This window comes from Symphalangus syndactylus, chromosome 7, assembly GCF_028878055.3.
Source record: "Symphalangus syndactylus isolate Jambi chromosome 7, NHGRI_mSymSyn1-v2.1_pri, whole genome shotgun sequence".
Lineage (NCBI taxonomy): Eukaryota > Metazoa > Chordata > Mammalia > Primates > Hylobatidae > Symphalangus > Symphalangus syndactylus.
Window position 1 is genome coordinate 137,305,143 of NC_072429.2, and position 14,346 is coordinate 137,319,488.

At 41.9% G+C, this 14,346-nt stretch overlaps 1 protein-coding gene across 6 annotated transcripts in view; it reads right to left on the reverse strand.

Moving 5' to 3' along the window:
• FAM135B (family with sequence similarity 135 member B) overlaps nt 1-14,346 on the reverse strand; it is a 449,831-nt gene that overhangs the window by 230,126 nt on the left and 205,359 nt on the right. For all 6 annotated transcript variants that reach the window (XM_055287340.2, XM_055287337.2, XM_055287336.1 and 3 more), the window contains one exon: nt 8,926-9,021. In XM_055287340.2, the coding sequence (XP_055143315.1) occupies nt 8,926-9,002 (77 nt within the window). In that variant the 5' untranslated portion in view covers nt 9,003-9,021. The remainder of the gene's footprint in view (nt 1-8,925; nt 9,022-14,346) is intronic.

A 14,346-nucleotide genomic window follows, 5' to 3' on the forward strand; every position in this document is an offset into this window, starting at 1 on the left:
GCTCAAAGCAGCAGGCTCATGAAGTCACAAATTAAAAGGTAAATTGAGAAAAAAAAATAGGACAGGGCACTCATTAACAGGAATGTGGATTTGTCCAAAAAATAATCCAGAATGTTCATCTACATAAGCACTTGGGTAACTGAAGTCTATTCACTCGTCATAGGAATAATAATAATAATGTCATTGTACGAAAGGGGGGATATAAAATTGTTGTTAAAATAATAATCATGGAATTTTAGAGAAAAAAAGACTCAGAGATGAACAAGGCTACCTGCCCCTTTGTGCTAGATGAAACACTGACTGTAAGTGATCAATATCCTACATCAAACTGGCTTTAACAAAAATAAAAGGAATGGATTGGCTTGAACAACTGAAAAGTCACGGGACTGGAATGATGCATTAAATCTATTGCTTCTGTGGTGTGTCCAAATCATACCCACCTACCATTCATCATGGTGGACACTCTACCTTCATAAATGCATCATTGTCAAAGCCATCGTAATGCTAAACTTGAAGGTTCACTTGCGAGCTGACTGCCCAGCTCTCTAATGGTTGCTTCTTAGTCCAGCAAAACTGAACACTCAATGCAGCTCTCAAATATTTATAATTCCCACTCACTTTCAAAAGTGTGGGAATGAATGAAAAGGATCTCAACATATTTTAATTAGAGAAGTGGGAAAAAAAGATTGTTTCTGACAGAACCAGAAAAATCAATTAATCACTGGCAAGCAAAGATAATTGTATTTCTGAGTCTATTAAGGCACATCAGGGCTAGTTAGCTAATTTCACAGGGGAGCTGGATGTCGCTGGGCATTAGGCAGTGATGGGAAACATCAGGTAGAAACACAAGATGACATTTTCTTTCAGGAAGCACTTGACTTTCAACTCAACCATTTCCACTTTGGTAGAGAAAAGGTAGGTGAGTGTGTTCAAAGGAGATTTCAATCCTAACATTTCTGTGAGCCTTCACACTTTTACATCAGCTCTGATAACAGTGATTATAAGTCCTTTTTGTGAGACTGTTCTGCGGATGAGAACAGAATTTTTCAGTAAAATCATCTAAAGCCACTGGGGAGAAAATCTCCTAAATCATATTGTAAAGAAGGGGAGGAAGAAAGACAGGGGATGAATCTAAACAACAAACAATGAAAAATCTTACTGAGAAAGAAAATCGGTTTGATTTAGAATTTTGTCTGAATTAATATTTAAAACTAAATTTGAATTCATTGTCAAGGACAAATGTTAGCTCCATTTCAGCTAACAATATTAGAAATGCAGGTTCATGCTCTCGTAAATAGATACAAATGAGTTATGGATATACTGATGATTAACAAATATCTATGTAATGAGTTTCATAATTAATTGTTCATTTAGAAAGAATTTCCTTGGGGGAAAAGTATTGCATATGAAAATAAGACCATTCCTCCTGCTTTCTCACCACTAGCACCATGCGGGAAAGCTAACACAAAGTCTCCGGAATTTCCACAGCAGAAGAATGCAAAAACAGAGTTAAGATCCAGTGTCCTATCGAGGAAGAGGATGCTTCGCAATCCGGTTATGAAAGTAGAAGTCAGGGTCTCATTTTCTTTATAATAAAGAGGCTAGCAAAGAGAGGCTGAGATTACTTGGCCTGTGCAATCTTCACTTAGCCTTAATCCCATCATTTCCAACCTTGGAATTACCTCAGGAACTTTAGCAAGTGCTGACACATCGGTCCCACTGTGAAGATTTTTTTACTTAATTGGTCTGGAGGATAAAAATTTCAGTTTTCCAGGAATTTCTAGTACACGATGAAGGTTGAGATTTTCACAGGAACTCTTTCAGCAGTGCTCTTCAACCAGAGTCATCCAGGGAACATATTAAAACACAGTCTCCTAAGCCCCTCAACCAGAGATTCTGACTCAGTAGGTCTGAGACCAGGGCCAAGGATTTCCATTTTTTTTTTTTTTTTTTTTTTTGAGATGAAGTCTCACTCTGTTGCCCAGGCAGGAGTGCAGTGGCACAATCTTGGTTCACTGCAACCTCCACCTCCCTGGTTCAAGCAACTCCCCTGCCTCAGCCTCCCGAGTAGCTGGGATTACAGGTGCACGCCACCACGTCCAGCTAATTTTTTTGTATTTTTAGTAGAGACGGGGTTTCACCATGTTGGCCAGACTTGTCTCGAACTCCTGACCTCAGGCAATCTACACTCCTCAGCCTCCCAAAGCTGGGATTACAGGTGTGAGCCACCTCGCCCAGCCAAGAATTTCCATTTCTAATGTGTTCCCAGCTGATGGGGATGCTGCTGGTCCATGAGCCACCATTTGAGTAGCACTGATTTAAACAGAACATTAGGAATTTGGAATCATCTTCTATTACTATCATTTAATGAAGATTCATGTGACTCATCTGTAATTGAATAAATTTTGAAAGAAGAAACAGGAAGTTCAATACAATGAAAGATAAGCTAAATTTTTCTCCCAGTATGCACAGACCCTATGCTGGGCACTGGCAATGCAAAGTCAAATAAGATCAGATCTTTACTCTGAAGAAGCTCACATTGACAGAGAAGAAGGCAAAGCCACACATTACCTCTCTAACATTCCTTTTTTGCAGTTTCCTCTTCTGCAGTCTAGAAAGTCTGTGGCAGTTGACACTCACATCCCGACATCTCCAAGTCTAATAAAAAGTATACTGCAATAAATAAATTCATAAATCATCTCACCTCCACCCACTCCCCCATGCTTACTCTTCACTTTGACCATGAGTTGTCATCTTTGGTCTTTCAGGTGGGCTCAGCATTCTGATATCCAGGTCCCTTGTCGGGCTGACCCACATCCATCCTTAAAGTGACAGCTCTGCTGTTATTTCACTCTGAGACATCTGTTCCGACTCTGCCTAGAGACTGCATTCCTCCTTCTCTGTTTCTTCATAGTATCCCCAGTCTGTCACAGTGACAAGTATCTACCATGCATATGATGGCCATTTTCTTTTTTTCCTGATTTTAAATTTTAGTTTTAATTTTTGTGGGTACATAGTAGGTATAGATATTTATGGGGCACATAAGATGTTTTAATACAGGCATGCAATGCATAGTAATCACCTCATGGAGAAGACAGTATTCATCTCCTCAAGTGTATTTATGCTTTGTGTTATAAACAATCCAATTACCCTCTTTTAAGTTATTTTTAAACACACAATTATTATTGACTATAGTCACTCTGTTGTGCTGTCAAATAGTAGGACTTATTCTAATTTCTTTTGTACCCATTAACCAGCCTCACCTCCCTCTCACCATCCCCCACCCCCATATCTTTTTTTTGTTTGTTTGTTTTACCAAATACCATTACACAATTTGGTGATGGTAGGGACCACTCATCTAATCATCTCCTTAAGTAGTATTGTGCATGGACTATGGTGCATATGCGAGTCTTCACTGACAGCCATTGGTTGAGTGACCCTTTAATTTAGGAGCCTTTGGTCTGAATGACTTATAGCTGTTTCCATAACCTCAAGTCACCTTCTAAGATGTGAAGAAGACGTTGCAAGGTGGACAGCGCATGCTGCTTGAAGTCAGACGTTCTGGCCTTCTCATTTGTTAGCTGTCTGTACTTGGGCAAAAAACTTAGCTTGGGGACTTGGTTTCTTCATGCCACAGAAGTTATACAGAGTCTTGGGGATGTTTTGAGGATAAATTGGATAATGTATAAATGGTATGACACATGGTAGGATTACTTATTATTGTTATCTAATTGGGATATACATACCCCGTAAAAATAACCTCAAGAATTACTTGATGGTCATTTTCTATGTATGTGTCAGTCTCTCTCATTAGCTGGTAAACACCTCAATGCCAGGGGATCTATCTTTTCATCTTAGTGTTTCTAGAGCCGAAAGCAATAGCATATGCCAACTAGTGTCCTTGGGAATGAGTAGATGACCAAATAAAGCATGTACACATGTGCCTTAGGAATATGGAAAAGCTAGGGATTCCAAAAATCTGGGCTGAACACAATAGCTAAATGTCAATATACAGAAATGGTTTGGAGAGGAGGTTATATTGAGCTGGAACTTGTATAGCATAGAATTTTCAAGAGAGATGCTAGGGGGAAGAGGGCCAAGAATTGTCTGATGAGTGAGAGCAAAAAGAAACTGGGAGGGTTTTAAAGAGGGAAACAAGGTGGTCACGACAACCTTTTTGGGTAGTAACTCCATTAATAGTGTTATTGACAGGTTAAAGACAAGGCTGTACTTGTAGTAGTGAAAATTTAGTTGGCATCTGCTAGATACAAAGTACCCTACTACCTTCTCTGCATATATTAATTAATGCCGTAAACTTTCAGATTGCCCCACAAGACAGACTTTGTCACCACCATTTTACAGGCCATACAATGTTGGGTTGGGGGAAGTTTCCAAGTCCTCAGAGCTCATAAATGGCAGACCATGGCTTCAAATTAAGGTCTGACCCCAAAGCCAGGTCCTCAGTACTTCCGTGCCCCTGCCTTTTTGTCAGCATGAGTCTTACTGCTGAATGTGGGGGTGACATCCTATGATTCTTGGTGACTGGTTTGAGGAAAAGTTTTCCCTTTGAGAATTTGTGTCAGTCCATATAGACTTTGGATGAAGGCATGTTGACTGTTTGCTCAAAGCAAACATCATGACGAGGCAGTGTGCATTCTCAGACTGGAACAAACACCCATGAATATAAATGTGCTAGAAGCAAGGAACTCCCTGATCAGGACAAATTATCAGGCAATATTCTTTCTTCTTTATCTTTATGCTTCCAACATAGCATCTTATAAAAACTGGAGAGGAGGTTTCTTTCTGGCCAGCTATGTAACAATGAGCTGCAACATTTGGATGGGGGAGATATTTCTCATCAACTACATAAATGAGGTGGAACTTGGAAGACCACAGTCAGGCTCAGTCTGAGAAAGGGTACTCTCCCTCTCTTGCAATCCCCAACTCTAATTTTTACCATCCCAAAGAGCTTGTGAGCACACATTTAATCACACATCCTCGCACCCCGAAAAGGAACCAACTTCCCCAAAATCTACATTTCTTCTCTTTACTAATGTCAGAAGACCATTTGCTTTTCTTCAGAAGCTACCCTGGGGCCCCACCTTGCCCACCAGGCTTGGATTGCAGCCATGCTTTCTCCATGGAACACTTGCTGGATAAAGTAATTACACTTCATTTTAAGCACATTTTAAGTCCCACAGCTCCTGTGGGACTCAGAGGAGAAAAATACTTAGCACTTGAGCATCAGGGATCATGCCTCTCAGGAACACCCCTGGCAAATGCAGAATCCTGGTTGGCATCATGCCCAGTCTGTCCACAGCTGCCTGAAGGCAGGATCTAGGAGGCTGGTGGTTATCAACTGCAAAGTTTTGTTGCTGATGAGACCTTAGAGATGCTAGACATCATTACAAAACAGTGTGCATCCACCTGAGAGGTCTAATTCACTTCACCAAAACCACGCCCAGACCTGTCCATAGAAGTAACTGCAATCAAGTGACCCTCAAGCTTATGTAGTCATAAGATTATGCCCTCATCCACATCTGAAATATGTGCCTAAATATGCACCTTCCTTGAAACCGTGAAATGCCAGCCTTAAGAGCTAGAAGCTTGTAAGAATATTTCTCATCTTCCGGGCGAGTGATCTCCAACTATTAATGATTTGCATGTTTATCTGTAAAACCATTCTTGAGTATAAACCCCAATATATGTATATTTATTTATAAATACTATACATGTACAATTATACTCATATATAATATGCATTATAAATATAGAAAAAGGTATTTTAAAGATGAGAGAAGGATATAATAATCCATGTTTTAAAAATAGATATTTTATATATTAATAGATCACATAACATTTTGGGTTTTTTTCTGAGATGGAGTCTCACTCTGTCACCCAGGCTAGAGTGCAGTAGCACAATCTCAGCTCACTGCAACCTCCACCTCCTGGTTCAAGCAATTCTCCTGCCTCAGCCTCCCAAATAGCTGAAATTACACGTGCCTGCCACCACTCTCAGGTGATTTTTGTATTTTTGGTAGAGATGGACTTTCACCATGTTGGCCAGGCTGGTCTCCAACTCCCAAACTCAAGTGATCCACCTGCCTCGGCCTTCCAAAGTGCTGGGATTACAGGCATGAGCCACCATGCCTGGCTGATCATGTAACATTTTTGTTCTCCCGAAAAACATTACAGTGGTTCCAAGTTCTGGTTTTAGTTTAGCCTAATTCAATATTAGACATTAGTGGTGAGCATGGATAAACGAGACACTTTCCAAAAACATACTGATCTAGAAAAAAGGGAAGAGTATCCTAGGCTTGCTGAATAGGTGATGATTTTTTCCTCATTTTTCAAGCTTTTTTACAACTCAGCAAGGGTCTATTCCTGTTTTGGATGTGTTATTTTGAAATATTTTGTTAATGGTGATTATTTTGTGTCTGTCAAGATCTCAAGGCCCAATATCCATTCAGAATAAGGTGCGTTATAAGTATTTATGCTTACAAGTCTATATATCAAATAGTTTTAAAAATATAACTAAATCACTATCTACCTATTGTTAGATAGATTAGCTTATCATCTTTAATTCTTACTGTGTGTATCAATAGGCTTTTGTAAGAAGTAGGATAAATGTGGTTGGTTCTGGCATTTCCTGGTATTTAGTATGCTTCCATTATTAATATTATCTTCAATTCATGATTCATCATGGTATTAGACATTTTTCTATTTGTCTTTTCCTAACTCTTCATAACCAACGATATGAGGGTTAGTGAAGTTAAAACTAGAAATCAATTTAGAGCTGTATGTAACTGGCCAGTTGCACACTGCAGTATTTTGCAATGTCAGTCTGTGCTACAAACTCCCTCTTTGCTCTTGAGACCTAAGTTACTGAATGGGATTCTGCCATACAGAAACAGCAAGATCCTCCACATCAATCTGGATTCTAATTATTAGTGAAGCTTGATTTCCATTTTTTTTTCCTTTTCACCAAAGCAATTGTAAATAGACATTCTAATACTTTCTTTCCACATCCTGATGGCGGTCTTGTGCACCCTGGGGAGAATGAAGCCCACTTTGCACCTTAAATAATAAAATAACACAAAATAATACATGATTTTGAATGAGAGAAGCTTAGCTTCAGCTCCTCACTCTGCTATGTTAAAGCTATGTACTGTTCTACTTCTCTAATCCCAAGTTATCTATCTGATAAATGAAGATAATACTGCTTAGTTCTATGGTTTGTTATGAAAAGTCAGGAAAAGACAAATAAGAAAAATGTCTAATATCATGATGGAAACCTGACATTATCAAAATTTCTTGCTTTTCTTGTAAATGTGAACCTGAAAAGCAGAGTGGAGTGGTGCCAAAGGAGCTCCCGAAGCAGTAGCACAGTCTGGACTCAGGAGTACTAGCCCCAAGCCCAGGGCTCCTATCAATATACAATGTGACTTCTGATCAAATGAGAGGTGGACCAATGGCAACAGGACTTCCAGAAGGATGCACAGAGCTTTGCCTCATTAAAGCTCAGCCTCTGTGAATGCTGCCCAGAACCCCTCCTCATATGCCTCCTTCCCTGAAACAGAAAGCTGGTCTCAGGACCATTTCCCATTCTTCTCACTGCCTGGGGTTCAGGTCACCCACCAAAACCACTCAGCCTCACTGAATTTCATCCTTAAGTAAGTAGGGGCCATAGCACACAAGAGGCACTTGAAGCATTAAACTCAGAGTTATCTTTTCACAACTGGAGTCTAATCTTGGAGGTAGATTATTAAAATGTACATGGATTCTTAGTCTTCTATCTAGAGATGGTATCTATTTCTTCATTTTGAAGCTGGACTGGCCTTGTGACCTGCTTTGGTCAGTGGAATGTATTAGAAAAACAACTTTATGCAAATTCCAAGACTGAACAACAGATTTTGTGTGTTTCCCCTCTTGATAGCCCAAGCCTGCTGGAGGATGAGAGGCCACAAGGAGAACCACAACAGCCCCGCTGGGAGCCCCAGACCTGTGAGTGAGCCCAGTGAGAACATCCAAGCCACATCTAACTCAGTAGAACCGCCCAGCTGAGCCCAGTCCAAACTGCTTACTCATGAGCTAAACTAAGTTGTTGTTTTTAAGCCATTACGTTTTAGAAAAGTTTGTTATGCAACAAAAGCAAATGGATAGATACCCCTTGTTTTTTACTAATTTGCTCTGTTAATTGGAGACTTAATTCAATTTCTATTAACTTTGCTTTTTGTGTGTCAGTAACATGTCAAAAGTAGTAGCAACCATCATGAAGACATGTAGTTCACCTCTGTGTTTGGTTTCTTATATAACCATTTCACATCTTGATTACTTACAATGAGCCTTGGAGGTAAGTCTATCGTGAGGATTTATTGATATCACCTGCACGTGAAATGCCAAATTCAGACTGCATCCTCAAAAAGTTGAAAGCATTATACTTCAATTATATGAATTGATGTTTGCAAATACCAACATTATCAGTTTTTGAAAGATCTAGGCACAAGTGTTACAATGCGTGGTTTTGAAGTAATGGCCTGCATCAGCATCAGTATTGAACATACTGACTCCTTTTTACCAAAGCTACACAGGCAAGCTTCATTTTCCATCAATTCACTTCCCTTTAAAATTGACATATTTATTAGAAAGAGCCACCAAGAAGAGAGTAGGTAGAAGGGAGTGCAGGAGGGAGGAGATGAATTAGCACTTTCTAGTCTCTGTCAATATGTGGTTTATTTTCAGATGCAATAAAGGTTTGGATTTTTGACTTGGCAAGAAAACACAATGAAAATCTTTTCTTCATTAGTCCCAAATTTCCTATAATCTGACTTCCCCACCTCCACCTTCTTCCACGGAAAGAAACAAACATACACACACACACAAACTCACACACACACACAAACACAAATTGTAAAGCACACTTACCCTCTCTGAAAGAGATCCACATTATAAAATTTATGTAGCTCCACCGAAAACTCAACCGTTCCTTGTATTTCAGACATGATCCTTTTGGCTCATTACCTGAAAAACAAGAGAGAAATTAACAGCTTGAGATCACATCAGCCAGTCAGAGAGAACCTGGCTTTTACAACAGGAAACCAGTCTGACCAACAGGACCAACAGGAGTAGCATGTGCTCACTGAATGTCACCACTCAGGGTTCCTTTTATGGAAAAAGACACAGAGAGACAAAATGACTTGCCTACTGTCACAGCTTCTAACTAGAAGGGCCAGGAGGCAGACTCAGGTGTCCTAACTCCAAAGCTGAGTTGGTCCCCTGCCCTTTCCTACCTGTCAGTACCGTGGAGAAAACCACAACATCCCGGCTGAGAGCACATCCTTCATGGCCAAAGGCACAAGAATCCCTGCTCTACCACTTTCCAGCTGTGTGACCTTGAGCAAGTCACTTAAATTCTCTCATCTTCAGTGTTCTCATCTGTAATGTGAGGACTGATAATAGCACATAACTTTGATAGGTGGTGGGAAGAGAAAATAAACATGCCACATTGAGCACTTTGCACGGTCATCTGTGTAGTAAATACTCAATAAGTTGTAGCTACCATTGATAATAATAATTTAAAATGATTTTATCATTGATAATATAAATGCGGTCTCTAAAGACTGAAGGTGGCTGCAGTGATATCAAGCATGGAACATAGAGCATGTGGGTGCTGCTGCCAGGTAGATGTCTAACCCAACTTGACAGGTTGCTAATTTTCCAATTAGCAACCTGGGGGTCAGTAACAAGAGGGTTGAACAGAAAAGATGGGAGGAAAAAACATTAAAACAGTCCAAGTCTGGGATGAGAAAGAAACCAAGAGGTACATTTAAAGCAGGCTGGGTTTTCTGAGAATATGAAAGCATCTAGATATCAGGAATGTGATGAAAGGGAAAGAAGCTTACTTGTATTGAGCACCTACTACATTCTTGGTGTTGCATAAAGTATTCCATGTAAGTTGCCTGATTTTTTCCGACAAGAATTTTGTATTATTCTTGCCCCATTTTACATGCAAGAAAAAACGACCAGAGAAGCTCCGACCTGGAGCCACTTTCTAACTCTGCAATGTGCTGGTGGTGTGGGCTTTGGTAAGACCCTCCCATTCTCCAAGCCTGTTTCCTACCACGTATAACAGGGATAATGCAAGCTACTGAGTAGACTCCTGATAGGATAAGAGGTAATGACTTGCAATATACCTGGCACCTAGCAGGATCTCAAGACCTGGTATGACCTCTGGGAAAGGAAAGAATGAGAGAGGAGGAGGAGAGGGGAAAGGAAGGGAACACGTGGCTCTGTCACCTGGCAACTGGTGATTCACACTTGGGTATCCTTCCAAAGCCCCTCTTTCTGCCCCCAGATGCCTCAGGGACCAGACCATTCTTGTGGTTCAGAGCGCAACCTCACTGCAGTTAACAGGGTCAGGCTAGGCCAGATCCCACAGATAGGAGCAGGAGGGATTAACTGGGCCTTAACTGCATCTCAGCTCAGGCAAATGTTTCATCCGGGAAATATTTCTAGAAATTCAGAAGCCTGCATACCAAATTAAAATCCTTAGAACCAACCTCTATAAATTCTGCAAGAGAGAATTTCAATCTGGCAAACATGGAAAGGCCTAGCTCACAAAATGTGCCAAAAACCCATTTCCCAACGAAGAGCCATGGAGGTGCACCCTGGCCCTGCCCAACACACCGGAGCCAGTCAAGGTCAGAACCCGAGGCTCAGTTTTAATCCCAAGTCATTTCCAGTCAAAGCCGGATGGAGGGGCAAGTAAATGGAAGCCACTCTGTGCTTCCCTTCATAATCACATTAAACGTCAACAGCTGCATTGTCCTCATTTTCTCATCACCCCACTCAGTCTGAATCCTCCAAAAACTCAGAGCTGGTAAAACCATCTGACTCCTTTCTTGGGGTTGTCAGCTTTCCATTATCCCCAGTGCCCCTCCTGATCTCTGATACTGGGGAGGAGAATATCTAGAAAGAGACAAAGGGAGAGCACGAACAATGCACCCCAACAGTGCCAGTGTGTACCATATACTACACACTGATGGGGGTTCCCTGTATGACTTCACACAATCCTCAAAAGCCCTCTGCATGGGTAGTATTGGCCCCGAGCCACACAGACAGTGGCGCTGTTCAGGCAAAGAGTGCCTATCCAGGAGGCTGGGTTTTCCATCTCCTGCACTTACTGGCAGAATGGCTGGGACCATGTTTTGGGGTAGAGTTAATATTTAGAAGAAAATATTTAATGCATGGAGAATACCACACAGAATATTCTTTTCTCCTTGAAAGATGCACTATACCATGCTGTTGTTCAGGACGAATGGGATAGAGTTCTGGAACTTGTAAACACAGACACAGCTTCTTGGGGGGAAGCTGCCTTTTCCTTTAAAATAGCATGTTAGGCATTACAACCAAACACCCATAATGCAGTGAGGAAGATGAGTTCCCATGTAAAATAGTTTTGTTTTTTGTTTGTTTGTTTGTTTTTGAGACAGAGTCTCGCACTGTCACCCAGGCTGGAGTGCAGTGGCTCCATCTCGGCTCACCGCAAGCTCTGCCTCCCGGGTTCATGCCATTCTTCCGCCTCAGCCTCCTGAGTAGCTGGGACTACAGGCACCTGCCACCACGCCCGGCTAATTTTTCGTATTTTTAGTAGAGACGGGGTTTCACTGTGTTAGCCAGGATGGTCTTGATCTCCTGACCTCGTGATCCGCCGGCCTCAGCCTCACAAAGTGCTGGGATTACAGGCATGAGCCACCACACTCTGCCCCATGTAAAATACTTTTAAAACTCTCTGTTGATTTTGCTGGTAACATCCTTGGTCCACTTTGTGGTCAGTAATCTAGAGCCATTTGTCTTGGTCCCAACCTTCTCCCCTTCTCTTTCCATCTGAAGATTAGTGGGAGGCTATCAGAGAGGTGGTTTTCAGGTGTGGTCCTCAGACCAGTGGCATCAGCAACACTTTGTTATGAAAACAAAGTCTTGAGTCCCACACCAGACCTACTCAGTCAGAAACTCCAGGGGTGAGGTTCAGGGATCTGTGTTTTCACAAGTTCTCCAGGGAATTTAGGTGCAAACACTAATTTGAGAACCACTGGCCTAAAGACAAGGGTTTTAGCATTAACCAGACCTGAGTTAACTTGGTTTCTTGTGAGCTGCATGACCTTGGATCCATTCCTTAACTTCTCTGTCCCTCATTGCTAAGAGGTCAAGAGCAAGTGTACCTACCCTATAAAAGTGTCTTCATGATCAGTAGGGAGACAGCATTCAAAGTGTTTAATACAGTGTCTGGCATACTGTTGGAACATATTTATGACATATGCACACAATAGACCTATGACACATACCTAACACACACATCACACTCATACACATAAACACACAGATACATACAATATGCATTGATAAAACACACACACACAAAGCTTCATCACACACACAAGATGCCCATGACACATACCCAGCACACACTGGGTGCTGAAAAGACTGTCCAGGAAAGTCCGTTCTCTGCCTCTGTAGGACTGAGTTCAGGTGCAAGGTTCTGAGAATGCATCGTGATGAGTGCAGTGAGAAGTGTCAGCATACATCATGCTCAGGAGGAGGGCAGGACATGATTCAGATCTCCATCCCCAGCACATCAGCAATCACACCTTGGGTAGACCAGTTTTCCTCAATATTTGTTCCAAGAACTTCCCACGAAACATCGGAAAACCCAGCACTCACCCCCAACATGAGCATGTACCATATACACAACATACCCAACCCAAAATACACCGGCACCATGTGCACACACACCACAGACATCTTCTCTGCACTAACTTCCTACTACAACCAGTGCCACCCACCATTCTAGTGAATTCAGTCATTCTGCTGCATTTGGTATGACTCTGAAAAGCTCACCTTCAAACCTGCACTTCCTGAAAGCTGTGTGTCCAGGCACTCTGGCACTCTAAAGCACACGGAGCTTACAAGCAGACCTTGCCCTCATCATGCTCAGGGACTGGGAAAGAGTGATCCAGTGACAATCACAACGACAGTGATGACGGCTCAGGAAGAAGGGGGACCTGGGTCTTTGGCACTCAGGTACAGCCTCCCTGGGAAGGCTGGCTTCTGAATGAGGAGGCCTTTGCCATGCCTCAGTCTGGGTCATCAATGCAGATCTCTTCTGTTCAGAAAGTGAAGAGAGCAACCTCAGCAGGTCATCTCAACCTCAGCTCACCTGAAGTCGACCCATCTGCCCTTGGTACTGCCCTTCACTGTGTAACCTCCCTGGGCCCCTAGTTACTGCCTGGTCCTCACTTAGGCAGCAACACCCTCAGCTTACACCTGTGTACAGACAGCTTGCCCCTGGTGCACCACATTTTAGGCAAACATGCCTAGAGAAGAGGATGGAGGGACGGGCAGGATGAGAAGGCCCCTGAAGCCTATATCTAGAGATTAACATAGGCATCATCAGATTAGCCTTCCTTGTGGACAGTGGAGAGAACAGCCTATCTCTAAAGCAATATACATACAGGCTTCAGAACCAGACGCCTGGGTCTCAATGGCCCTGGGTGACCTTGGAGTCATTATTATCTTCCTGGGCCTCATTTTCCTTGTTTGTAAAGTGAGGATAATAATAATAACTACTTCCTGGAGTATTGCAATAATTAAAACTATTAACATACATAAGGCACTCAGAATAGAGACTGGCATGTAATAACCTTTCAATACATGCAGACTATGTTTAGCTTTGTTACAGAAGACAGAACTAGGAGATAGGGTAAAAGAAAATGCAGTGAAATTACAGCCTTATTTGGTTTTCATTCACTAAAAAAAAATCTTGATCAAGTGCCCCTTACTGACCTTCCCTGTTCTGGGAGCTTTCTAGCCATCCCAGCTACCCAACAATGGACCAGTCCACATTATGAGGCAATGAACTCCCCCATCACTGAGAGTATGCAGACAAAGGATGAGGTCCCACTTTTCTGGGATGATGGGACCCTGCCTTGAGTTTAAATGACAATTAAATTCCCCTTCGTCCACAAGGTTCTAAGATCCCATTACCTTCAAGCAGGCAATGTTTGTATTTGATTGATGAGGAAAAAAAGAGGCAGAGGGTAGGCTAGAGGACCAGAAGGTGATGTCACAGAACCTCAGTTCAGATTTGATTTCTGCCACTTACTAGGTTGACTAGGACATCACTTCATCTCTTTGAGTCCATGTTGCAGGAAGTCAGGGACCCCAAACGGAGGGACCAGCTGAAGCCATGGCAGAAGAAAGTGGATTGTGAAGATTTTTCATGGACATTTATTAGTTCCCCAAATTAATAATTTTATAATTTCTTATGCCTGTCTTTACTGCAGTCTC